This window comes from Planococcus citri, chromosome 3, assembly GCF_950023065.1.
Source record: "Planococcus citri chromosome 3, ihPlaCitr1.1, whole genome shotgun sequence".
Lineage (NCBI taxonomy): Eukaryota > Metazoa > Arthropoda > Insecta > Hemiptera > Pseudococcidae > Planococcus > Planococcus citri.
Genome location: NC_088679.1, coordinates 75006596 through 75034304, shown reverse-complemented (window position 1 = coordinate 75034304; position 27709 = coordinate 75006596). Strand labels below are relative to the sequence as shown.

General features: G+C 35.7%; 4 protein-coding genes across 7 annotated transcripts in view; 3 read left to right on the top strand and 1 right to left on the bottom strand.

Moving 5' to 3' along the window:
- LOC135839250 (slit homolog 3 protein) overlaps nucleotides 1–27709 on the top strand; it is a 660297-nt gene that overhangs the window by 593646 nt on the left and 38942 nt on the right. The gene's annotated exons all lie outside the window — the stretch shown is intronic.
- LOC135839211 (uncharacterized) lies at nucleotides 54–27477 on the bottom strand. 2 transcript variants are annotated; one of them, XM_065355131.1, is made up of 7 exons: nucleotides 27256–27477; nucleotides 9696–9838; nucleotides 9561–9628; nucleotides 838–873; nucleotides 641–770; nucleotides 471–522; nucleotides 54–369 (listed from the first exon to the last, which is right to left on the bottom strand). In XM_065355131.1, exons 2-7 carry the CDS (start codon nucleotides 9817–9819, stop codon nucleotides 75–77), a joined length of 705 nt encoding a protein of 234 aa, XP_065211203.1. In that variant the 5' UTR covers nucleotides 9820–9838; nucleotides 27256–27477; the 3' UTR covers nucleotides 54–74. The 2 variants fall into 2 exon arrangements, with proteins under 2 accessions (XP_065211203.1, XP_065211202.1); XM_065355130.1 differs by lacking the exon at nucleotides 27256–27477 and adding an exon at nucleotides 9948–10454.
- On the top strand, nucleotides 16021–17806 carry LOC135841456 (uncharacterized). Its single transcript, XM_065358421.1, has 3 exons — nucleotides 16021–16306; nucleotides 16849–16918; nucleotides 17173–17806. Exons 1-3 carry the CDS (start codon nucleotides 16280–16282, stop codon nucleotides 17688–17690), a joined length of 615 nt encoding a protein of 204 aa, XP_065214493.1. The 5' UTR covers nucleotides 16021–16279; the 3' UTR covers nucleotides 17691–17806.
- On the top strand, nucleotides 21648–23550 carry LOC135839207 (uncharacterized). The gene is made up of 3 exons (XM_065355125.1): nucleotides 21648–21926; nucleotides 22624–22693; nucleotides 22947–23550. Exons 1-3 carry the CDS (start codon nucleotides 21909–21911, stop codon nucleotides 23450–23452), a joined length of 594 nt encoding a protein of 197 aa, XP_065211197.1. The 5' UTR covers nucleotides 21648–21908; the 3' UTR covers nucleotides 23453–23550.

The following is a 27709-nucleotide window of genomic DNA, read 5'->3' as shown; positions in this document are numbered from 1 at the left end:
TCAGACTCGATGTGCATTACCTATACATAAGTTCTTAAATTCTAGTGAAAATGTCGGTATCAACTTTCAATTTATTAATTTGGTGAACACCTGATGGTCGAGGGTTTGTGCGATATCGAAAATGTGGTTGGACGCGTAGTTTTCATAGATTTTTGCAGCTGACAAAATGGCATGGTGGAAGTATTATTCGTCTTGTTCTCCCATGTTGCTTCGTCATTGATCAGTGTATCAAAAAATTCGAAGTATTGTTCAAGTTGTTGAGTAGTTTGTTGATCGGCGATTTGTGTGCTCTCTACTATGTTGACAATTTTATGTTTGGTATGGGTAATGTCTTCTATGCCTCTAGCCGTTCGCAACGCCAAAATAGCCCTGGAATGTGTTGATAAGGTATACAGCATATTTATTAACTTGCAAAATTCGTATGATATTTTTAAATTAAAATTGATGTTACTGTGTTCATCTCAACATACATGCTGATATGGTGATACATTACGAAAGCTGTTTCGCATTTGTCATTAAAACCTGGGTGCAAAGAAAATGAAAAAAACAAAAATTAAAAAACGAAAAAATGTAGATACCTACCTATAATGTACTTGGTTTGTGGTGGAAATATTGGATCCTGTAGGTATCGTAGGCTTACTTCTGGCTAATCTGGCGATGTGGAATATTTGAGCCATCAGTATATCACTGTATTTTGCGATTTCTTTGTAAAGGTCCAGGAGTTCTTTGACATATGCTGCACCGTTGCGTAGGTAACCGTTCTTGTCGAACTAAATGTGAGAAAAATGAAAAGAACAAGAAAAATGTGGCTATGTATTAGGAATGTTTGGTACTTACTTGGTTACTTCTCTGAAGGAGGCAGAGCAAAAAGCACTGTAAAATAAATTGTTAAGAAATTAGCGTAACATTGGTATAAAAACTGGATTTTCGATACATACTTTACTAAATTGCATATTATGATTTATTGCCCACATTAAAATACACTTGAGGAGCTGAGAATCAAAACTCACATTTGCCACCATAAACGAATTTGAGAAAAACGCGAAAAACTGAGTTAGTAGTGTTGCCAGTTGAAAAAACTTATAATACCAAAATGAATCATTAGATAGCGCTACTAGAACACGATTCCCTGTGTTGACTGATTTTCACCTAGCTCCCTTCTGCTTTAATATCCAGACAAAGAATGGCAAATGTGAGTTTTGACTCCAAGATTTGCAATCAAATTTTTTTTCACTGTTTTAATTACGACGATAGGGAAAAGTTTGATAACAAGCTAAATTTTGGTACACGGGGGTTTTTTGATACGCTGAACACGAATTTGGGGTGTCCAGGTGAATCCGGTTTACGCTTCCCCCTTTTTTGTGGACCTTAAGCCCCCAAATTTGTTTTTTTGCGTTTAAGTCCGAAAACATGCAATTTTATGCAAGATTTATGTTTTTTGGGTCGCAGAATACGAATTTGACAATATTTTTTTTGTAGGGGTGGGGGATGAGGGGGTTAAGGGGGCGAGAAATTCGAAATTTGACTATAATGATGTGTGATATGTCGAAATGTATGTTTTTGAGGGTGTAGATCACGAATTTGACAAAAAATTTTTCGTAGGGGTCAATGGTGGGGGCTGAGGGGTGAAAATGGTTAAAAATTCAAAATTTGACTATAATGATGTGTGACATGTCGAAATGTATGTTTTCGTGGTTGTAGATCACGAATTTGACAATATTTTTTTCGTAAGGGTTGATGGTGGGGGATGAAGGTGGTGAAAAATTCAAAATTTGACCATAATGATGTATGATATGTCGAAATGTATGTTTTTGAGGGTGTAGATCACGAATTTGACAATATTTTTTTCGTAGGGGTGAATTATGGGGGATGAAGGGGGTGAAAACGGTGAAAAATTCAAAATTTGACCATAATGATGTGTGATATGTCAAAATGTATGTTTTTGAAGGTGTAGAAAAGGTGAAGGGTGGGGGATGGAGAATTTTCTATTGGAGAGCCGTCAATGTCCCTGGAAGAAAAAATTTGTAACATTTAAACAAAATTCACCATGATTTTTCACTATAATTGACTGTTGTCGTCGCCGGGGCATTCGGGGGCAAAAATGGCAAATGACATCTTGAAATACACTATCTGAAGTACTAGCCCCTGGGATTTCCCGTGCATCTACGTGCAAAAATTTGTTCTATTCCTATTTATGTAGCAGAATAGGCAAAACACGGAGTTTTAACGTAAATTAAACCGCTATAATGACTTTATAACAACTAAAATCGAGTAAATTGATGAAAATTACTCACTTTCAGTTGAATTATTCATACTTGGTACATTTCGACATATTACACATCATTATAGTCAAATTTTGAATTGTTCACCGTTTTCACCCCCTTCATCCCCCATAATTCACCCCTACGAAAAAAATATTGTCAAATTCGTGATCTACACCCTCAAAAACATACATTTCGACATATCATACATCATTATGGTCAAATTTTGAATTTTTCACCACCTTCATCCCCCACCATCAACCCTTACGAAAAAAATATTGTCAAATTCGTGATCTACAACCACGAAAACATACATTTCGACATGTCACACATCATTACAGTCAAATTTTGAATTTTTAACCATTTTCACCCCTCAGCCCCCACCATTGACCCCTACGAAAAAATTTTTGTCAAATTCGTGATCTATGTTGGCAAAATTGGTCTCGTAACGATAACTGAAACGTTATAGTTCGACAACTTTTTAGTTTTTATTTTTAAATAAAAATAAAATTCGTTTCGCGAATTCTAAATATCGCTGGTTACGTATTTAATGGTTTTTTGTTCTTTTCGTAAAATCGCGTAAACTGTTGGCTGTTAAATTATCGTCGTTTTTCCGTTGTTTTTGTTAGTAAATAAGTTCGTTCGCGTTATTATTGATTTAATCGTCGAGTTGTAAAGTTATCAAAGTCGAGCAAAAGCTCTTTGTTGTTGTTATTGATCTTAGGGTCAATGACCGAGTTAATAAATAATTCTTTAATTTTTATTAGAGTCTTGTTTTATGTTTTGTCGTATGAGTAGTCAGATATTTCCCAGTTCGTAGGGAATTTATCGTACATGGTAGCGTGAGCATAGTTGGTGAAACGCTCTGTAGTTCGACGACGTTTTGGTATCCTGTGTGGATTGGTTCGTCCGAGTATCCGGCTTGTGTAGCTGTTTGTTTTTGGTACGCAGTGTTCGACGAAGTAAATGTCGACAGTCCTGTCCTATTTGAGGTCAGGAAAATCGGTCAATGTAGACAACGACGACAGTAGTGTAGATAAGCGTAAATCGAGCGCCGAGTTTCGTGGTTTTTCTGAAAAAGAAAAACCAGAACAAAGTATACCGAAGTCGAAAGGTAAAAGTAAAGTAACGTTACAGCACGTATCTGAGTCATCCGGCGATTCGGAAGCTGGTCCAAGTTCAGCAGGTTTTGGTGATTCGACATCCGACGATCCCTGTTGATTCCGTTCCTCCTCCGTCTAATCCACCTTCCGGTCCTCCACCTCCTCCACCTCCTGGTCCATCCGACGACGAGTCCGAAGGTAGTGAAAGTAGCGACGACGAGTCCGACGACGCAGCTGTAGAATCCGATTCGAGTAGTTCGTCGAGTGAAAATATGTTCGGTGCCGGTGATAATCGTGTAATGGAGTCGATGGTTTTTCGCGGTACGGGTTTCGTTTCCTGGAAGCGAAAAATAAAGGTTATTTTGACGGCCAAAGGACTTCAAACCGTGATTCTCCAAGTAAATACGTTATCGCCGCGTAAAAAAGCGAAAGCGCTCGAAATTTTAATTAGGCACGTAGCTGAGAACGTTTTCCGACTGGTCAAGGAGACAGAGGATCCGTACGTATTCTGGACGGAGCTCAACTCCTTGTACCAGGCGGAAAACCAAGCAGCAGTCATCGACTGTCGAACCCGTATTTCGAAGATTGTCATCGATATGTACAAGAGTCCGAAGGAGTTCCTAGAGGCATTTCATACGCTAGTAAATGATTTGGAGAGTTTGGACGTGAAAATGACTCCATCGGAAATCTATACGTATCTGATCAATGCGTTAGGCAACTCGCCTAAGTACGAGTCGGTGCGTATGACTGCTCGAGGATTAGTTCACGTCACAGCTGGAGACCCAAATCCAAAAGTAATTTCATCGTTGCTTTTGAGTTTGGAAGATGCCTCGAAGAACTCCTCGACTTCGAAGGGTTCGACAAGTACTGGTTCAGCGATGGCCGCATCCGATCAATCCGGTAATAAAAATAATAATAGTCGTAATCGTAATCGTAATAAGTCGCGTAATCGTAGTTCGAACTCGTCCGGTAATTCGTCGAACGGTAACGGTGATCGTAGTGGTAATAATGGCTTCGTTCAAGCCAAAGATCGTACCTGTTATAAGTGTCACAAGCGTGGCCATATGGCCAAGTCTTGTCGATCCGCCGGAGGGAATTATAGAAACGATACCAACCCTCGGGGAAGTATTGTTTGCTATCGTTGCAATCTAACAGGGCATATCGGTCGAAACTGTCCACAGAACGGTGATTCGTCGCGTAATAATGGTGGTAACGGTTCGTCGAGTGGTACGTCGGGTACGTCTGGTACTGCAGGTTCGTCCGGTTCGTCAGGTCCTCGTCCGTCTATCGCGTTAGGTCTTTTTCCGTCGACATCTGGAAAAAATGAAAATTTCTCGTTAGATGAAGGTCGTAGGTGTAATATCGTAGATGAATTCGTGAAAGATAGGTTCGGTCGTAGTAATTTCGGTGACAGTGTTGCGATATCTAACTTCGGTACGTCGCGTAACGTGAATATCGGGTCGAATTATTTTTTAGGCGATTCGACCGCTTTGAATCTCGGTGAAGAAAATGCATACGTCGAGACAAACGACGACGACGGCGTCGATTTCATCACGTTTGTCGTCGACAGCGGTGCGACGTCGCATTTTCTTAAGCATCGTGGAGTCTTGCACGATGAGAGGAAAATAAACGAAAGTTTACAATCCGCTCATTGTGAAGTTTCTTTGATCAAAGAAGGAGTAGGTCGATTGAGAGTTCTAGCCGATGACGGAAACGTCTATTGGTTGAACGAGGTATACTACGTACCTAGTCTTTCTTTTAGTCTTCTGTCCGTGTCGAAAATCGTAGCGAATGGTTATCGTTTCTTCTTCGATGAAGATCCTCGTTTGGTCGATCCTGCGGGAAATTTAGTGTCAAAATTAGTACTTAATGATAATGGATTGTATACGATTCAATTTATGATAAATATACCTCCTATTTTGTACTCCTGTTCCAATTATTCATCTGCGTTAATTTCTGACGATAGTAGTGACTCGACAAATGTAGGTAATACTTCGACGACGATAGGTAATGATTCTGGAGTTGTAGTTTCGAACGTCTCAAGTGTAGGTATAGGAAATACCAGTACGAGCAGCGACAGTGATGTAAATCTGAAAAATAAAAAGAAAGTAAATAGGTTGAAAGGTGAAGGTGACATCTGGCATCGTAGGTTGGCTCATACGAGCAAGACGGTACTAGATAAGATTCCTGAGTTACGTGGATGTGATTGCCCACCCTTCAATCAGTGTCAAATTTGCTGTAAAGCAAAACAAAAGAAACATACCTACGATTCAAGTAGGTATAGGTATCCGAACCCGCTCGATCTTGTTCATATAGACGTAATGGGTCCTATTACAGAAGGACTAGAAGGCGAGCGATATTTGATTGGCTTCGTAGATGACTGTACGAGATGGGGAGTAACGTTCGGAATGAGAAGTAAAGCCGAAGTAGGTACCTACCTAAAAAAATATGTTAATATTAGTGAAACGTTATGGAATACGAAGGTAAAGCGTATAAGGTGCGACAACGCTAGTGAGTTTATCGGAGGTACCTTTAAAGAGTTTGTCGACGAAAAAGGCATATCTATGCAGAACAGTGAGCCGTATGAGAAGCAGCATAATGGCACCGTCGAGCGTTTTTTCCGAACCATCCAAGAAAAAATGCGAGCTCTGTTATACGAAGGCGGTTTAACGAATAAATTTTGGCTCTACGCTGCTTACACGGCAAACTACGTGTACAATCGTTTACCGCATTCTGCCTTGAACGATCTGTCACCGTACGAGCTGTGGAATCGTAGAAAGCCGGATATATCGAGAGTGAGATTGTTTGGAAGCGTTGCACGAGTTCTGGTACCGCCTGAAAAGAGAAAGAAAACCGATGAGAAGTCGATAGATATGGTGTTGTTAGGTTTTACAGAGACAGGTTATGTTTCATACGATGTTTTACGAAATAAATTTACGAATTCGAGTTGTGTAGAAATAGACGAAACGCGTAAGATACACGATGTTATTAACGACCATTTGTTAAGAACATCGGTATCAGTGAGTGTAAGCGATGTGAATATCGTACCTACGGTTACACCGGTAAGTAACGCTGATTCAGCTCCTGGTTGCTCCAATTGGATAAACCCAGATGAGCTTACTGAAGCCGAACGTAGCGGTGATAACTTGGTAGATCGTAGTTTGATCGATACATCTTCTTCAGATGAACGTAGCGACGATTTTGCTTGCTTTGCACTCGCTGGGGTCGATGACCTTACGTATGAAGAAGCGTTAAACGGTCCTGAGTCGAAATTTTGGCGTGTAGCGATAGATGAAGAGCTAAAGGCGATGGAGATCAAAGACGTTTGGTACTCAGCATCTGAAAAAAGTGTAAATAAAGAGAATTATTCGAAAGTAGACAGTAAGTGGGTTCTAAAGAAAAAAATCAACTCGAATGGTGGGGTGAAATTTAAGGCAAGATTGGTGTTGCGTGGTTTCAAAGACAATCATTTCTATGAATTGGATGAAATATACGCTCCAACACCTAATCAACCAATAATACGCTCGATGCTCAATCTAGCTATGGTCAACAAGTGGCAGTTGAGACAGCTAGATGTGAGTACTGCATTTCTCAATGGAGATATAAACCGAGGTATTATGTTCAACCCACCGAAAGGGACTAACGAAGAAAAAGGTGTTGTATATATTCTTAAACGTTCGTTATACGGATTAAAAACGAGTCCCAAGTCATGGAACGCAAAATTGAATGAGTATTTACTTTCGCTCGGTTTTGTAAGGAGCAAAGTCGATCCGTGTGTCTATTTCGACGAAGAAAATCCTCTACGTTGCGTGTTTGTCGTATATGTAGACGATTTTCTAATTACAGGTTGCGATGATCGTCTAATTGAGTGGTTGGTCAAGCGATTGAATGAGCGTTTTGGAATCAGAGACCTGGAACAATGCAAGAAGTTCATTGGGATGGAAATTAATCGTAGTAAAGTAAAGTTAGAAATACATCAAAATTCATATATTGAACAGTTAGTAAATGAATATGGGCTATCTAATTCGAATAGTATTTCAACTCCAATCGAACCGGGCTTGAAGATTACTAATCTCAAGCTCGATAAAAATTATGAAACCAAAGTGCGTGGTCTCTTAGGAAGTTTAAGTTACATAGCAAGGGGAACACGTCCCGATATCGCTTTTGCTGTAAACTTTCTAAGCAGATACCAGCACTTGGCAAACAAGGAGCTATTCGAATATAGTAAGCGTATTCTCAGGTATTTACGTAGTACGTTGAACGTGAAACTTACCTACGTAATACCTGAAGTCGTTGATAAATACTCTGTAAGAGTATACGTAGATTCGGACTTCGCTGGTGATTGTTTAGACAGGAAGTCAACGTCTGGAATCTTTGTATTACATTATGGTAACGTAATTGACTGGGTAGTCAAGAAACAAAATTGTGTTAGTCTTTCGTCGTGTGAAGCGGAGTACGTTGCTTTAAGTTCATCAGGAAAGGAAGTTTTGGCTTGGCGAAATTTATTTCTCGAATTGGAAGTTCGTATTGACACCGTACCGGTGTATTGCGATTCCAATGCAGCGATTGCCGTGGCGAATACGGTCGAATCCAAACGTACCAGACATATAGATGTCTGTTACCATCATATACGCGATTTAGTCACGAAACAGATAATATACTTGCAAAAGATATCTTCGGCAGATCAACTTGCCGATATTTTGACCAAAGCCACTACACGTACCGTATTCGATAGACTCTGTGAGTCATTATTTAACGCTTAAATTAAGTTTTCGAGTCGATTTTTATGTAATATAAGTATAGTTTAACTGAAATTTTGCTGTAAAAATATTTTATTTCAAAGTGTTTACAAACACCGGTGTTGATAAGAAGCAGCAAGTTTTACGTTTATTTAAGTGGTATGCGTGTTAGGGAAAATATTTTTATGGTGGGGTGTTGGCAAAATTGGTCTCGTAACGATAACTGAAACGTTATAGTTCGACAACTTTTTAGTTTTTATTTTTAAATAAAAATAAAATTCGTTTCGCGAATTCTAAATATCGCTGGTTACGTATTTAATGGTTTTTTGTTCTTTTCGTAAAATCGCGTAAACTGTTGGCTGTTAAATTATCGTCGTTTTTCCGTTGTTTTTGTTAGTAAATAAGTTCGTTCGCGTTATTATTGATTTAATCGTCGAGTTGTAAAGTTATCAAAGTCGAGCAAAAGCTCTTTGTTGTTGTTATTGATCTTAGGGTCAATGACCGAGTTAATAAATAATTCTTTAATTTTTATTAGAGTCTTGTTTTATGTTTTGTCGTATGAGTAGTCAGATATTTCCCAGTTCGTAGGGAATTTATCGTACAATCTACACCCTCAAAAACATACATTTCGACATATCACACATCATTATAGTCAAATTTCGAATTTCTCGCCCCCTTAACCCCCTCATCCCCCACCCCTACAAAAAAAATATTGTCAAATTCGTATTCTGCGACCTAAAAAACATAAATCTTGCATAAAATTGCATGTTTTCGGACTTAAACGCAAAAAAACAAATTTGGGGGCTTAAGGTCCACAAAAAAGGGGGAAGCGTACACCGGATTCACCTGGACACCCCAAATTCGTGTTCAGCGTATCAAAAAACCCGCGTGTACCAAAATTCAGCTTGTTATCAAACTTTTCCCTATGGAATTTTGCAAACAAAACTAAGTTTTCATCAAAACTCACATTTGCCAATGGCAAATGTGAGTTTTGATTCTAACCCTTGGTTTTGAAGGTGAATTTCACACCAAAATGACTTTGATCCAAAAAAACCGAATATGTCACATTATAGAGTGTAAAACGGTATATCCAAATCTGCCATAAAACGGTATTTTTTTTTTTTGGCAAATGTGAGTTTTGATTCTCAGCTCCTCACTTCTATCACCTCATTTTGTTGATTTTTACAAGATTTAAAGCGCGAGAAAGATAGGAAACCCTACGAATACTCGTAGGTTAGGTGTTGGTGAATATTAAATTGGTCCAATATTGAAAAATGATGTGAAAATGTGAAATTTTCAATGAAAAAATAATACGAGTTCGTATTTACTTACTTATTTAGAACAAAGGTTATTTCAAAATATTTTCATCGAATAAAAAATTTAATTCTAGTTTGAATATGCAGGTGGATACAGTGTTACCGTGCCCTACATATCTAGGCAGGAAAAAAAGAACTTACTTTTTCTGCGTGTTTGAGTTGAACGTTTGCACCAGTAGTTATGAGATCCAAAATTTTTAAATGAGGATCTAATTAGGCAAAACAAATGTCAATAACATCGATTTACGTATGTGCACTTTGAAAAAGCTTGCCTACTTCGCTGAAATGTATTGGATGGGTTGCATTCTTGCATGCCTTCTTTTGTGTCTGCAAAGCCTGGAGTAGCTCGAGCGCAAGCTAACGAAATGGTGAGCACCAAAACAACCGACAACGATTTCATGATGATGGTGCAAGTTGAGCTGCAGAGAGGAAGAATAAAAAATCATTTCGTTGAAAATATTCGTGTAAAGAATTCCAGATTCTTCTGACGAATTGAAAATAAATGGGACATTACATCTAGGCACTTACTTATTCGATATACACTACCTACATACTTCGAAGAAAATCATACCACATGTTGACTGTTTCAATTATGTACTGTGGCGGCGATAAAATGCCACTTAAGCGAGTGCCTTGGACATGGTGCAAATGAAATTTTAAGCGACAGTAGTAGTTATTAAAATAATGTGATTAATTTTCAAGGTTCGGCTAACCAGCAATGTGGTATTATTTTTGCGATCCAATTCATTTTTTTGTGTTATTATACCGATCTCAATAATGGTCATATCGAAATCAAGTATTGTACATTTGATGTTGAAATGTGCATTCAAAAACACAGTTTTCAGAAACAAGGTTACTTGTACATTATGTGGCCCTAAATTTTTGTTCATTTTTTTGACCTTTAACAAGATCTCAAAATTCACTTTGAAAACTTCGAATCAATGTGGATAAAGGAGTTCAAGTTGTGGGAAAAACCGAAATTTTTGTGTTTACATTTTTTAGATAAGTATCATGAAAGACATCGAAGTATTATATTTAGCTGAATTTGAACCAAGTTCGTCAATTTTTTCTTTGGACAAATTTACTCTCTGCAGTGTATTGGAAAAAATTGGAGATTTCTAATTCCGTTGAAATTAAAATTTGAAGGAGAATGATGCACCTATGCCTCGAGTACAGAGATGACTGCTTCGAGCTGAAGGGTTAAATAAATTCCATGCTGTACGATATACTACATCAACTCGTATGTTCCTAATTGCAATTATTTCGTCGTAGTTCTATTCGAATCACAGTCTCTTACTTAGCACTTACCCATCACCTGTACCTTCTACCTACCTATCTTTTAAAGTTTTAATCTTTCTGGTTCTTTATACGATGAGACTAGACCAGATCAAACTAGACTAGATCCCCTGAAGTAAATTGAATAATATTTCGAAATGTGATACTCGTATTCGCCTAATGCTTTCGTATCAAACTACCAAATACCGATATCGTTTCGGTTTATGTCGCCCCTCCGCGTCTTCTGTACTCGCTCGTGTTCTCATTTCCTCAATTATGCTAAAATCATTCGACAATAAAATCGTGTACCGTGTAGTGGAAGTTTTGGCTGCGATGAATATGGTTCGATGACATTTTTGCTCGTCTTCGTAACAATAATGCTTACACACAGCGAGTCGATGAGTAAGTTCGATTCTATATTTAGTGAGAATTTGCTTCGAGGCGAAACACCAATTATTACCTAATACTCAACAAAGCCATCAATTAATTACACCTTTTACTGCACGAACACTTTTATTCACGAAAAAGCGTTATATCTTGAACAAGAAATTATCCCTGCCTTTTCCATGTGTCGAGGTAAAATTATGAGATTTGAATGAATTTTTCAAACAAGGAAAAAAATGAATACTTCGTTGGTTTAGAATACGTAGAACACCTCACGAGGTGAGTAAATAGATCAATTCGTGTTTGAGCTGGTGTATCGTACCTACGAGTAGAAACTAGCTACCATGTCCCATAAGCTCCCAAGTGTCAAAAATCCAGACTTAAAACACGACACTTTACAAATTAAGCACATACATACCTAATAGATAAAATACGAATTAACACTACCTAATTCACCTGTATTCGCTACAACACCGAAGACTATTTAAAATAGATAACCATCTCGCCCACTGATACCTAAAAATAACGAAAAGATACTTATACCAGCAATTAAACCCGATACTCAGACCGAAGAGAAAAATCAAACGCATGAGGTACCTTACCTTCATATTTACGGCAAACCGAGTAGGCAATTTTATTAACACCAACGTTTTCATAACATCGTCGCGACTGAAGATCTAGGAGTACCTGATACACAAACAAACCATTATAGAGCGTAAAGAAATCCCTCGAGATTTCCAAAGACAGCACAACAGTTTTGAAAATCCTCGGTAGCGATAAGTACACGAATCATGTCTCAATTTAGGGATCTCTCGGACGGAAAGTAAGAAATGCCTTTTTACATCCAGTGTTAGCCCAATATTCCGCACACATCAGCATTCGATCAGTAATATAGGTACCTACATAAATGTTGAATTAAAAATAATGGTTGCAACTAGAGCATAATTATCAGATGTACATTATGAATTCGCATGGTGAATGGATCAAAATGTTTACCGAACCCAAAGGGTACTGAATTAAACACTTAAATCAAGTATGACTAGGCCTTTTTTTTGTATTTCCTTCCTTGGGAGGGGAGGGGACGCTAAATTAAAGTTGCTAGTCCCTAATTTTCATACACCCCCTGCTACTGTGTTTTGAGAGAAAAAATCAGTACCTAGATTATTTTGTTACTATTAAAAATATATTTTTGGAAATATGAACTTTATTTTTGAAATGAAAAATTTTGATCACTTTTTTTGCTCAAGTAATTTTAGCTATTTCAATGTAGCAACCTTGATAAATTTTGTATTTTAATTTTGACCTAAAATAAAATTCAAAATTTTTTGAAAAAGTTGCCAAATTTTTTTTCAAATTCTTTCATTTTTTAGTTTATATTTACGGCAATTTTCCGATATTTTCGAGCTTTCCTTGGGGGGGAGGGGGTGCTGCGTTCTTCCCCCCGTCTCAAAAAGCCCTGGGTATGACATGTGGTTTTTCCAAAATTCGGTTCTTGTGGTAGTTGTGGTATAATCTTGGCTCTTGACCAAATTTTGAATTTGCGATTAAAATGCAATGTAGATGAAACATTTTTCACATCTGCATCAAAGCATAGATATGTAGAAACTTCAGTTTCGTATTCAACTAAGTACATACGTTTGCAGATTGACTAGTGATTAGTTCCTGTTTTTTTTTTTAAACAAGGTTAGATGAATGGTAAATTGTATCCATTAAGGTGGGTTTTCAAATATGACCGCTTATTTTGATTGTGATAGTTTTTGGAGAACAACGTTACCTAAGTTATAAATCATAATTCATAGTGTGGTTTTTTAAATTAATGTTTATGCTCATTTCAAAGTAATTTTTTGGAAAAAAAGACGCACTGAAAATTTACTGGTCATAACGTGGTTTTTCAAGTAAACGTGTTCTTTTGGGGGCATCTTTTTTGGGAAACAACGTTGTCTAAATGGAGAAATACCTACCTATATCTCTCGAGATGGTTTTTCGAATGTGCGTGTTTATTTAGAATTGTTTTTGAAGAACGTAATTAGCTGTGTATACTCATTTTAGGATATTTTAAAAGAAACATTGTTAGATAATTGAAGATCCATCAGTCATAAAGTGGTTTTTAAATTACACAATCATGTTCATTTGGGGTATTTTTAAAAAACAACATTGTGGCAGTTGAAGACTTGAAGTGGTTTTCAAGTATACGTGTCACTTCAGAATATTTAAAAAAAAAAAATCAAAATTAAATAAAATAAAGAATTCCAATTTGAAGTAAGTAAGTAAATACTTTTTTTGAATATGCATGCCAACGAATGAAGGTTATCCTATCATGAGATGGTTTTTCAAAGATACAAGTTCATTTGGAATATTTTTTTGAATAACAATGTTGACTGAAAGAAAAATCATGATTCCTAAGGTGGTTTTTCAAATGTAAGTGGTTTTCAAAAAGCTACTTTTTCATGATTTTTAAGAAACAGAGTTAGATGCAAAATTATAACTTGTTAATGTTAGGTTTTTTGTGACATTTTGAGGCAAATTATGGGAATTTTCATTAATTTTCAGTGTTTTCAACATGGTTTTTATGTCTATTTATTTTTATCGTAGTGTAATATTTTTTTTCTAGTCTTGCTCATTTTTTGGAAATTTCCTTAAATTTTCAGTAGTTTCAGTTATTTTTTCTTGCCTAATCTAACTAAGTTTGTTGCACTATAATTTTTGCAAGATTTTGCTTAATTCTAATGACATTAATTAATCATTTTTCCATCAAGTACATACTTTTAATTATTTCTTTTATAATTTGATGCTCTCTTGCAGTTCTTTCCTCGCTTTTTTTGTTTTTTTTTTAGGTAATTTTTGTTTATTCAGTGTATTATTTGGAAGAACAGCGTTAGATCATCTGAGAATCATAACTCATAAGGTGGTTTTTAAATTTACATCTTTAGAGGGTATTTTTTGCAAAACAACCTGGGGTATTAATGAAGATTCATTCATATAAGTCGTATGGAGTGGTTTTTCAAGCATGGGTACACCTTAATGCTCATTTGAGGTGCAAATTATTTTTGAAAAAACGAGAGAAAAAGGAGAATTGTAAGTAACTATTGAGTTGATGTTTCAAATCTAGGTAGTGTATAGATGTTCAATGTTCATTTTAGAGCAACTTTGGGAAAACAACGAAAAGTAAATGAAGATTCATAAATATTGAAGTGATTTTTTTCGAAGTTATGATTTTCAAATTCTTTGTAATGTTCTTCGAGTCTTTTCATTAGATTTTAATGAAACTTTGTTGATGATTTTTGTGCTGGGTTGCATCCTGTGTGTTCTTCGTGTGAATTTTGCAAGATTTTATGTCATCATAATAATATAATGCTTCGTAATTTTTTTTTCGTTTGAGGAATTTTTTGCATTCATCTCGCTTACTGTTTTATGGCATTCTTGAAAATTGAAGCAACCTTCGGCGCAGTCATTTTTTTAAATAATAATTTTATGGTAAGTTTTAGTGATTTTGAGATCAAGTTCGCAGTTATTTTGAAGTTTTTCGTAATGTTTCAAAACTGCATTCTATTTGATTCAATTTGATTGTTTTTTCTTAATTTGCAGCAATTTTTGGTGTTTCAGGCAGTCTTACAACATTTTACTTATGTTTGGAAATGTTTCAACAAGGTTAAAGCATTTTGAATAATTTTTTAGTTTACATAATTGAAAAGCGGATACAAAGCGATCTTCATCGCTATAATTATGTGTTATGTTTCAGTAGATACTTTTTGAGTCGTTCATTTACGTAATTAAAATTCGAAATTGCAAACTTGAAATTTTCTATTCCTTATTTCATCCCCATAGCAGACGAACTCGTGTTTTATGAATGTTTTTTTCTTTCACAAGCATCTACTGCTGTTGGTTGTGCATACTTCGTCATCGTTTATGCTGAAGTCTATAGAGAGAACGAAAAGAATTATGAAAGACGTAAGAAAAAAAAAATCGAAAGTTTGAATGAAAAGACACCTGTTTAAAGTTGAAGAAACAAGATTTCTTTACAATGGTAGGCAGTATTACTTTTTATTATTTCTTTGCCGCGGCGCTTTTCAAAAAGTAAATAAATAAATAAATATCGTATTAAAAAAAAAAGTAGACGAGCTTGCCAGGTATTTACGCGACTGCTGGATAAATTTGTTTTGCCGTTTGGTAGGCTACCTTTCGTTTCGACTAATGTATTAAGACGTGTAGGTAAAGGTGAACGCGCGAGCGATGAAAAAGGAACAAACTGGGTAAGGAAAAGGAAGCGGCGAGAGTTGAAAATCTTATTTTTTAGTCCATTAGACGTTATTAAATGGTGTAAGGTGAAACGTCTTAGTTGATGTATTACCGACGAATTCCAAACGCGCTCGCTAAGCGTCTCTTTTTTGTAGGTACGAATTTAGACAGCATCATCTCTTCTCTTCTAAAAGCTACCTTAGCGATTTTTTTTCACCCGTTATGGCGAAAGGAAAAGGAAAAATCCCGGTTAACTGTTCGCACTCTGCCTCTTTCTGTCTCTCTAAGCGTGTTTTTTTCCTCGCTTTTAATTTATCACACACGTTAAGGCCGTGAAATGGAATTTTTTCTCTTTTCTTGTGCTTTTCGTTTTTCTTTTTTTTTTCCACCGTATTTTTATGTAAACGAGGTCGTCAACGTTATCATCATCGTCGTCCTAAATGCTCGAATTTTTACTCGTAATGATGTCGCGATTACAAGAGTAGGTACCTTACCTACCTACTACGACGTCGTTTGTTGATTTGAAAATGCTTCGTTCGTGTCTTGCTAAGGAAAGGATGGGAGTTAAATCTCAATTAAAAATTACACGAGTACATACCAAATGTGACTAAAACAACGAGTCACCCGGTCCATCTGTTTTAGGTACCTACATATTTACTGAAAGTGATAAAATTCCATTCAAGTACATACATTGTTCAAATGAATTTCACGCTACAGTTATTAAAATTTAATTAATTTTCAAGGTTCGACAAAATAGCAATCTATACCATTTTTATGGCCTGATTGATGTCAAGTGCAATGAACGCTGTGTGAAAATTCATTTAGTTTTTGTATATACAATCAGAAGTGTACCATTAAAGTTCTAACTCGAGTTTAATTGGTCTAGTTACGTCGTTGGAATAATTTTCGATCAAACTTGGACGAAATACGCGATTTTTCAAATTTAAGATAAATACGATTCACAGATGGATAGGAGTGCAAACACGAAGTGGGTAAGCAAATAGTCTACACATTGTTCGTATTTCAATACACGTGGTATCTCAGTTAGGTATGCTTTTGGTGAAATGATAATCGAAAAAAAAGTTTCAGAAAGGTACATGATATTTATTAGTTGAGTAAGGTGCAGCTTGCTCAAATTTTTTCTCGCTGTCACCAGAATGAGTACAAAAAATACGAATGATGTTTACGAAATTGGCAACACTGGTTTGTACCACATCTCTTAAATAGGTAGGTAGCTAGGTACGCCTCCTTGTGCCTCCACTCTGTAAGCTGGAAACGTTTGCAATCTTCACCATTTGTGGTTTTCAAGTTATTCATGCTGTAAATTCACAAAATCCCTTCATCTTCCTCAAAACTTTGAGCCCTCCCATCTCCTCTCTGGCTCTTCAAATGTGCCTACTTGAAGAACTGAGATTTTCGCCATTTGTCATGTCTCGTCGATTTCTATTCATATTGAAAATACTTGAAAAATTATCAAACTCGCCAGTGCTGGAAAATGACAATTTGAGATTAATTATTCAAAATGTTTTCACAGATTTGCGCGGTTGGTATTGTTTTAATCATTGCAAGTGCAGTATTTGGAGTCTGTATTGACGACGAACCGGGTAAGAGGAGACTTTTAAAAAAAATAGTGCGTTTGCTCAAGCCAACCAAGGGAGCATTTTTGTAAAATTTTTCGAAATTTGAAAATTTGTACAAAAATCTTCGTGATATGCACATGACCGAAGCAAAAAAAGTACGAATTTTTATCGGAAAATCGGTCTGAATAACCAGACATTGTTACCTATTAAGTACATGAGTATGTATAGGTATCAACATAATTTTATTTCCCGATTTTACCATCTTCGTTTTTTCGTAGATATTTTTCAATGCAAAAGACTGAAACCGGGCGTTACAGAATCCGATAATGAATGTTGTAATATTATGAAAGCCCGCGATTACAAATACGAACATTTTTTTCCGATTAGTAAACGAGATAATGGCAAGATTGAGCTAACATTCAAAGTGCAAGGGAACGGCGACGCCGATCTGCTGTTTTCGGAACACTTTTCTCCTAAGGACTTTGACCTAGTTCATGAGATAGTACTGGGTGGTGGTGCTAATATGAATTCATGGATCCGAAAATGGTTGGGTAATGATACAGACAGAATTCTATCAGAAAAGGAAGAAGGTCGAGTTTTACCCGACGAATTGCGCGAATTCTGGGTTCAAATTGAGGGTAATACAGTACAAGTAGGAAGAAAGGGCAAAGCCGCATTCTTGGCATCAAATAATGCAACCGATTTACCGATTAAATATTACAGCATTGCTGGTTACGGCGGTGTTACTGTTTTATGGTATCTTCCTTGTATCGTGGAAAACGATTTCTCATGGTGAGATTTTTGTTGATAGGCGTCGTACTCGTGTTTTATACTCGTAGCTATCTCAGTCATATGTACTACTGATGCATTTATTAGTAAGTAATTGACCGAATAAAGTTTTTTAAAAAAGTTGATTACAGTCTTCAATTTTATTGCTGGATTTTCTGAATTGTTATGTTAGATTTCAAAGTTGGAATTTTCCACCTCCCACCCTCCAAAGTTGCATGCTACCTCGGGTGAGAAAATAATTCTCTATTTTTTATTTTTCCCTATCTGTGAAAAAAAGTGGTGCTGGTAGCCCCTTAAATTGAAAAAAAAAATCAAAAAAAAGTTCTATTCGTGAAAATTTTTTCTGCGTCAGAATTTTTCTAAATGATCCTCTTTTCTAGAAATGACTTTCCCCGCCCCTTTCAAACCATATTGGCCATCTATGGTGAGGAGCTCCTCAAAGTCGAAAAAAAATCACAATAAATGAGAATGAATCATATTGTTCTACATAACCCTCTTTTCAAGAAAAAACCATTGTTGGACCCCCAAATGATGTTGGCTAAAAATATAAAAAATTTATGTCTTTAGAAATTTTTTGAAAATTTTTCATTCATGTGCAGAATCTTTCTGAATGAGCACTTTTTTTAGAGAAATCTTCTCACCATCTCCCAAATCATGTTGGTTTTCTATAAAGCCTCTCAAAGTCGAAAAAAATCAACAAAACAAAAATGAAAAATTTATAACTGTACACATTTTTCGAAAATGGTTCGTTTCTGAGTAGAGTACTTTTAGATAACCTCTTTTACAAGAAAAACACCCTCTGGTCCTCCAAATGATGTTATAGTTCCCTGTTATGCAATCCTCAAAATTTAAAAATATCGAAAAAGGTGAAAATTGATGTACAAATTATTCCCCCTCATATAAGCCTTGTGACACGTTGAGGTGGTGGGAGCGGGTACCTGAAGTATGTTCCCAATATTAAAGTAATAATAACAATAATAAATTTTAAAAAAGGGTACAAATGATTTGAAAATTTTTCATCTCTGAACAGAATGCTTCTAGATAATTTTTTTCACAGAAATCCCTCTCCTCAGTCATTCTCCCCTCCCTACAATGCTGATCACCTACATAGAGACCTTCAAAGTTGAAAAAAAAACTGATTTTAAATGGAGGTACCGAAAGTCTCTTCTACGAGGAAAGTTTCAAGTCATGGATATGTTTTTTGCTTTACACCTAAAAATGAAATCTTATTGATAAGGATTCTACACGATTTTTTCCAAGTTTTCAAAAATCTTACATTATAAGATGTCAGAACGTCAAGTAAGTCTTCTGTGAAAATTTGACATCATTTTATAACAAGCTCTTGAAAGTCAGACTGCCTCAGACTTGAGATCTAAACGTCCATTTAGGTACAATATTATTCAAGGTCTCATGTCCGAAATTTGTCATTTTTCTACAATTTTTCAAAAATCTGACACGATGTCATGGATTTGTCGAAATTTGTTCCAAGTTCTTCAAAGTTGGACAAAATATTGTGAAATTGTAAAAATATTTCTTTGTGGATGAATTTTTCCCCGGTTTCTAGAAGTCTGACATAAAGTTTGTATGATGAAGATCGACCAAATCCGAGGATTAAAATTTAGAGAAAAAAAATGTAAAAACATTTGATATAGTTAGAATCGGATAGATTACTTAAGGGAGAGAAGGAAATGTTTGATTTTGTATTCAGTGAAGATAAGAATTATTCCTTACGTGGGGAAGAATTGCCTATTGCCAGCTAGCTCAGAAGGCTGTAACCTATCAATTCAACTATACACATTCAATGTTTATAGTCATAAATAAAAACGCTGTTTCACTTATATGTACTATGTATTTACACTATTTACAAATCGTCATAAACATACATTGTGTGCAATTATGTTTTTACGTAGCATTTGAATGAATGATATTTGGAGATATAAATGACTTAACTCTACCTATAGTGAGAAAGCCTGCAGAGAGATATGTAATTTTACAAGTATTACTACTTCATCCATGCCACTCGCAGGTGGAATAGGAGGTGCAAAAGATATACCTATTAGGCACCTGATAATATAACTAGGTATTCATTTAATTAAGGACGTAGCACTAGACATTTTAGTCAGACGTACTACGATGAAAAAGCTTATAATTAATTAGTTTACACCTTTTATTACTTACAGAACACTATACACTTTTTTCCATCTCTATCGTGGCCTCCCCAATACTGAAGGCATCGATGGAACTTAACTAAACGAGATAGCACGTAAGACTTCGCGTAATCCGATAACATCATGGCTTGCTACGAACTACCGAAACAAATACTATTTATTGATCACGAGATCGATCAATATACACTAGGCAACGGCATATTTGTTTTCGGGTCGAAAATGGGCTTAATCGATAGTTTAGACCCTAAAACAAAAAACAGAGTGAGGTTTTTCAATTTGAGTTGTTTCTGTAGTCAGGAGAGATGATCAAAGTTGCAAAAATGGCCGTTTTTGCCCTATTTCACGAGTCTGTGGCGACATCAGTATCATGTTTCAAAAAAAACCAAGGTCATATTCGGATTCTACGCACTTTTTTAAGTAAACATCTTTACCGGATTTTTGATTTTCGAACATTCAAGCGCATACGGAAGATTTTCGTTTGTAACACGAAATTTTTACTGCACGAGAACCTCGCCCGCGCGAACACGGTTCCGCGCCACGATTACATCGTGGAGTAACGCCAGCGTCGCGCGCTCCTAGTTTTAAAATATGTTACAAACAAAAATCTTCCGTATGCGCTTGAATGTTTGAAAATCAAAAATCCGGTAAAGATGTTTGCTTAAAAAAGTGTGTAGAATCCGAATATGACCTTGGTTTTTTTTGAAACATGATACTGATGTCACCACAGACTCGTGAAATAGGGCAAAAACGGCCATTTTTGCAACTTTGATCATCTCTCCTGACCACAAAAACAACTCAAATTGAAAAACCCTACTCTGTTTTTTGTTTTAGGGTCTAAACTATCGATTAAGCCCATTTTCAACCCGAAAACAAAAAAAAGGTGAAAAATTGTTGCCTAGTGTATATTAAAACGAATTAAATTACCTCGCTAGAAGAGGGTACAAATAACCATTGCTCGATCGTGGCCTCCCCTGGGGGCGCATCCACAATCTGTTATATTAACAGGCGAGAAGGAACCAGCTAACGCGTATTTGCTGAAACCAAGTGAGGATTTTTCTCAAGAAATCTCTAATATAAAGACGTACATAGCAGCAAAATCCCAACCCCTAAAGAGTGGTGGTATATGCGCAATGCGCGAGAATTGCTATGTACAAGTACAGAGCTCATAAATAATATTTTTAAACCCTATCTTCGATCACAAAATAATGTCATCACGATGCGAGCCGCGAGATCATTGATTAATCGACCTGTCACAGTGGGTGGAATGCCGCCACATACGTTGCTAAGTAGAGATCTCATAAATCTGTCATTCCATCGTCCTTGTCGCGAACTCTTTAATAAGGAGGGTTCGGACAACGACCTGACGTCATGTACGTAATGTACAGAAGAATGCGAGATTTTTATATTTCTTAATAATTTCACACGTTCTCAATATTTTCAATATAAGGGGTCAGTAAAATAAGCACTACCTTCGGTAGTGGGGCCAATCTGCCCTATGTCACATTCATTTTTCATTTTTTTAAGGAAGTGAACAAGGAAGGAGGTTAGGGGTTCTCAGGATGGGAGTTCAATCAGAACCACGTTGGTACTCCCGGGGGATAAGTTCCGATTTATCCATTCATGATCATACATGGCTTTTGACTATGATCATACTTGATCCCTGAGAATTTACCGTAAGTGATGGAAATTCCACTCAAGTACACGCATTGCTAAAATGAATTTCACACAACAGTTGTAGGTACATATTTAAAATTAATCTATTTTCAAGGTTCGACTAATCAGAAATCCATACAATTTTTGTGGCCTGATTTACGGTTGGTTTATTATAATGTACCAATCGCGAGATATCATAAAAAGAGTGCTGAGCCAACAAAAGCATGATGAACGCTGTGTAAAAATTACAATTCTGCTTTTGTATACCTACCTATACCTGCAGTTAGACGTGTCATATTAAAGTTTTAATTCGAGTTTATATGTAGTACTTTGGAATAATTTTCGGCCAAAATTGGGTGAAATTTTGCGTGATTTTTCAAATTTAAAGTAAACCCGATTCACAAATGGATAACGTGAAATGGGTAAGCAAATAGTCTATACATATTCTTCGCATTTCCTTTCCATACACGTGACGTCTTGGCATGCTTGATGAAATAACGATACGAAAAAGAAGTTTCAGATACATGGTATTCATTAGTTGAGTTGAGAATATTAAAATTGATGAGAAAGTGCACGTTGAGTGGGAGACCAGCCAAAAAAAATGTTGAGCCTCTCCTAAGTGTACAATGTACATGGGCTGAACCAGAGTTTATCAAAGTGAAATTATTTTTGAAATTAAAAAATTGGTTCTATGTCACTTTGGTGTAACCTATGCGATACCTCGTTTAATCCCCCCTGTAAAGTTTTTGGTTTAAATTTCTAAATCTTCCCGACTTATTGACTTTCGAATTCCTCGCACCTCACAATTGAATTTTTTTTACAAAAAAATACGCTCGAATCGTATGCAGGGGGGCTTGTCAAAATACTTTGATAACCACCTTTTTCACATTCATACATAGTAGGTCAAACTACTCAAATTCACTTTTTTTGGTCAGATTTTTTCTCGTCTTCGCAAGAATATTTGTTTGGAATGACTGCGAAAAAAGTGTTCTTCGTGGTATTCTAACTATTGATGTTTACGACATTGGCAATCATATTGAAAATACTTAAAAAATTATCAAACCCGCCAGTGTAGGAATATGACAATTGTGAGATTAATTATTCAAAATGTTTTCACAGATTTGCGCGGTTGGTATTGTTTTAATCATCGCAACTGCGGTATTTGGAGTCTGTATTGACGATGAACCGGGTAAGAGGAGACCTTAAAAAAAATAGTGCGTTTGCTTAAGCCAAGCAAGGGCGCATTTTTGTAAAATTTTTCAAAATTTGAAAATTTGTACAAAAATCTCCGTGATATGTACTTCACTGATGCAAAAAAAAAAAGTAAGGTACAAAATGTTATCAAAAAATCGGTCTGAAAGTCGGAATAACCACCTGTTGTTACCTATCGAGTATATCAAAATGATTTTATTTACCGCACTTATCATCTTCGTTTTTCGTAGATATTTTTCAATGCAGAAGACTGAAACCGGGCGTTACAGAATCCGATAATGAATGTTGTAATATTATCAAAACCCACGATTACAAATACGAACATTTTTTTCCGATTAGTAAACGAGATAATGGCAACATTGAGCTAACATTCAGAGTGAAAGGCGATCGTGACGCTAATCTGCTGTTTTCATCAAACGTGTTCCCTCAAGATGGAGACCCTGCTCATGAAATAATATTCAGTGCTGCAACATCATGGCTCCGAATCGCGAAAAATAATGAGACAGGAAGAGTTGACGCATCTTCGGAAGAAGCTAGGGTGTCTCCCAACGAATGGCGCGAATTCTGGGTTAAAATTAATGGTAAAACAGTACAAGTAGGTAGAAAGGAAAAAGAAGCAAGCTTGGTATCGAGTAATTCAATCGATGTACCGATTAAGTATTACAGCGTTGCTGGCCATAGCAATGCTAATGTCTTATGGAGCCTTCCTTGTATCGAGGAAAAAGATTTCTCGTGATAAGATTTTTGTTGATGGGCGTCCTATTCATGTTTTTAATCACATACTGCCTGAGTAATGACCGAATAAAAATTAAAAAAAAAAAAAAATACTTACTGTCTTTGATTCTTTACTTTTCTGAATTGATCTTTCAGATTGAATTGAGTGTAAGTATTCATCTTTGAAATTTTTCATTGAAAATGGACCGAACTTCGATTATTTTTTGAAAATACTCAAATAATCGAATGAAATTTGCCCTAATGGTGAATACTTTTTTATTCATACTAATTTTGATTCTGTAAAAAACTATCGTCAAAAAAATCAAAGCCAATGAGAGAGATACGTAAGTGAATTTTTTGATGCGACTAGTTGTTATTTTTTTGATAGGATTGGTATCGAATATAGACTAGGATGGATCGTCCCAAAAAAAGTCCAAGAAAATAGAGCCTCAAAGAGTAGACATTTTCGAAAAAATCGCGAGCTTTTCAGGCCATGTCGCACAGTGGTCCCTGAGAATTTCTATCCGGCCAAAATTCTGAAATTCACAGTATGGGGGTTTTCAAAGGTGCTGAATTCATTTTTTGAGCCATTTTGGCTCTAAACCTTCACGGAGCTTCTGGAGGAGAGAGCAAAATTTCAAAATTCTCAAAAAAATCATGTGACATATCCAAATGTATGTTTTTGAACCTTCTGAATACGTTTCTGGAAACCATTTTACTCAAAATTTCATTGGGGCTTCTGTAGGGGGGGAGATGAATTTCAAAATTTTCAAAAAAATCATGTGACATATCAAAATGTATGTTTTTAAACCTTCTGAATACGTTTCTGGACACTATTTCACTCAAAACTACATTGGGGCTTCTGGAGGGGAGAGTGAATATTCAAAATTTTCAACAAGTTCAAATGGGGTATCCAAATGTATGTTTCGAACCTTCTAAATACGTTTCTGTGAACTATTTTACTCAAAACTTCAATGGGCCTTCCACAGGAGGGCTTTAAATTTCAAAATTTCCAAAAAATCATGTGTGGTATGGAAACATGTTTTTGAACTTTCTAAATACGTTTCTGTGAACCATTTTACCAAAAACTTCAATAAAGCTTCTGTGGGAGTGGGTAAAATGTTGAAATTTTCAAAAAAATGAAGTAGGATATCAAAATGCATATTTTTGAACCTTCTAACATCGTTTCTGGAAACTATTTTACCCAAAATTAAAATGTGCCCCATAAGGGAGGGGCTATAGTGTTCCAAAAATTGACCCTCGTTAGAGATTGTGACGTTATTGAATACATTTTTCATGCATAGGCATAAAAAGTTGAATATGAACTATCTCAATTACTTATTTTGGAAATTTTTTCAAACGCCCCCTCTTTGAGTGACCATAGGTCCACCCCCCTAGGCGTTGGAAAATTCGCCGCCCCTTCATACAGTGAGGAATTTAGAGTAGAACAAAATTACTGAGAAGCATTCATATTCGCTTCAATTATTCTATTTTGTTCAATATTGGAGAGAAATATTTAGCCCTCAGACCCATTTAGTATAATTACTTCTTAGTAAATGGTATAATATTCAGTTGAAAAATGATAAGTGGGTACTTAATAGCAAAAAAATTAAATTTCTGATCAAAACTTGTTATAATTCATTTTTAATAATTGAAAAAAAAGTTAGCGTTGATATTCGCATTTTATAATATTTTTTTTAAAAAATCACTACTCCTTAACCAAACTTTATCAAAAAAAACATCAATTCCTAATAAAAAAAATTTCGGAGTCTACCAAGATTCAAACCCACGACCTTCATCTCCGCGATCCATCGCATCAAGCAGTACACCACGAGGGCACTGGCCATCCACCTTGTTTCAACGAAATGCAGATCGCTAATCGTCAGCAATGCAAACTGCTGACGAGTGTAAACCAGTGACGTCATAACCAGAGCCAATCTTGCCTTCACATGAAGCTACAGAAGAAACAAAATTTCTGAGAAAATCGCATATTCAAACTTTTTCAGCTCAATTTTGAAAAAATTTGTAACGTTTTCTTCCAAGGTAGCAGCTCGTAGCAAAAAGTAACGATTGGTAGTCAAAATACATACATTAAGGATGAAATGTATGCTCTTGATTTTTCCAAGAAATTCCAAGCAATTTTTGTAAGCATACTTATGTGAAAATGAAAATTTCAAAAATGTGCTCTCTTTAAAAGCTCAATGCTCGGCTTGAAATACTTCGAAACATAAAAACGAATATAGATTTGAAATCAGCGTAAAAAATGCTATCAATTGATATAAACATGTGTTTCACTAGCACATTTGTAACATGTTGCGCGAAGGTTTAAAAACACCCAAATTAATCGCACAACCAGCTCATGGTAGAAACCTCCCCCTTTCCGCGTTGCTATAGCAAAGAATTTGACGTTTAGACAGTTGTCACATGCGACACTAGATGCTTTGAAGGGTAATAATCAAAATGTGATTATTGTTTTGGGTGGGCATTATTCTTCATTTTTTGGAATTTTGGCCGCATAGAAATTCTCAGGGACCACTGTGTGTCGTATTGTTGTTACCCAACCTTTTTATTCGCAAATATTTTGCATTAAGAAGGACAAAATATTGAAAGGTACATATTATTCCTGAAAAGTGCCAATTTTTCGGTAACTATTGCCAATTTCGAAAAATCTATGAAGTTTGACAGCAATAGCATGATAGGTACGTATACTGAAAAATTGGGGGAAAAAATATATATTTGAAAAATTCGTCAACGCAAATTAATTCCTGCGAACTGTGATCCCAGTGACTATGAAAGTAATTCAGAACGTCTCATGAAAGTTGAAATAAAGTGTAAGTGAACCACAAAGCAATCGTAGCAAAGGAGAAGAACAAAAAGTCATAGTCGAAGAAATTTAAAAAGTAAAAAATAAAATATTGGTGTAGTGCATTGAGTTTGTGAAAACGGCATTTTCATGCTACTGTGAGTGAAATCCACCAAAAATACTTGAAAAAAACAAAATTAATGCCCCCCCCCCCCGCCAAAAAAAAACTGCTGGGTAATTTTAATGAAAAAGTTCATGATATCAAAACATCGCCAAGCAATGATCACTCAGCCAGCTGACAATGAGATCAAGAATTGAAATGAAATTTCAAATTAATTTAGTTATAGGTACTGAAATAAAATATCCATAAATTTCAGGACTGAATAATGAATGTGAAAACCGGGCCAAGCGCCCTCCCCCCTTATGGACACACACATATGTAAAAATGAAGGTAGGTAACTAATTGAATTCCTAAAAAATAGCATTTTGATAAAAACAGTTTGACAGTCAAACCTATAAAATGAATTGAAACATGTTCAATAATACGAAATAGCAACTAGGGGAAAGATTAGCAAATAAGGTAGAGTGGGGTAATTGCAAAGTAAAATTTGATTAGTGACACTGAGAGGGCGGGCGCTGTGAGACAAAAAAATCGTTCATTTCTGATGTTTTTCATGTAAAAAAATTCTTCATAAAAATACATTTTTCGTCAAATGTATTAGTGAAACATTAAAAAGGAGCAATAATTTTAAAATTCAGTAAAACTGTAATCACTTTTCTAACATGTAACTGGTAACTCATCATGTGACTGTGGACGTTTACATATTTTGTTTAATGTTTGTAATTTCGAACCATTTTCAAGCCATTCAAGGCAAAAAAAAATATTTGGGGTGAATGCAAAAATGAAAAAAAAATCGTTTTTGCAATCACCCCAAGTCGATTTTTTCTGGGGTAGTTGCAAAAACGCAATTTACACCAAAAATTAAAAAAAAATCCAAATTGAGAATATTGAGATATCTTACCTTAAACTTCAATCCTTTATATGACACTTAATCGTGAAAATTTCAGATAAATCGGCAGTTTTTTCTGTGTATTTCATATGCATTTTTTGAAAAAACACCTCTCACTTCACTTATGTATGAGTGGTTTCAACATGCTTTGATAAAAGTGTTTGCTACTGACTGGGCTACAAGTTGAACCCGGCGAGTTGTAACCAGGTGAATAATTATGTCTGTAAAGGTTTTTAATATTTCGACACCCCCTAGTTGGCAAATCCAGAAAATTGATATTTTTTTGCATGAGGTCACAATTTTGCAATTACCCCACTCTACCTCACCAAAAACGTAATAAATAATTTATGGGATTATGAATATAAAACATTTTCAAGGTATAAAAATCAATTTAAAAAAAAAAAAACAGTCAAGTAAAGGTAATTAACAAACATAAAATACATTATACATTAAAATTAAGTATAGT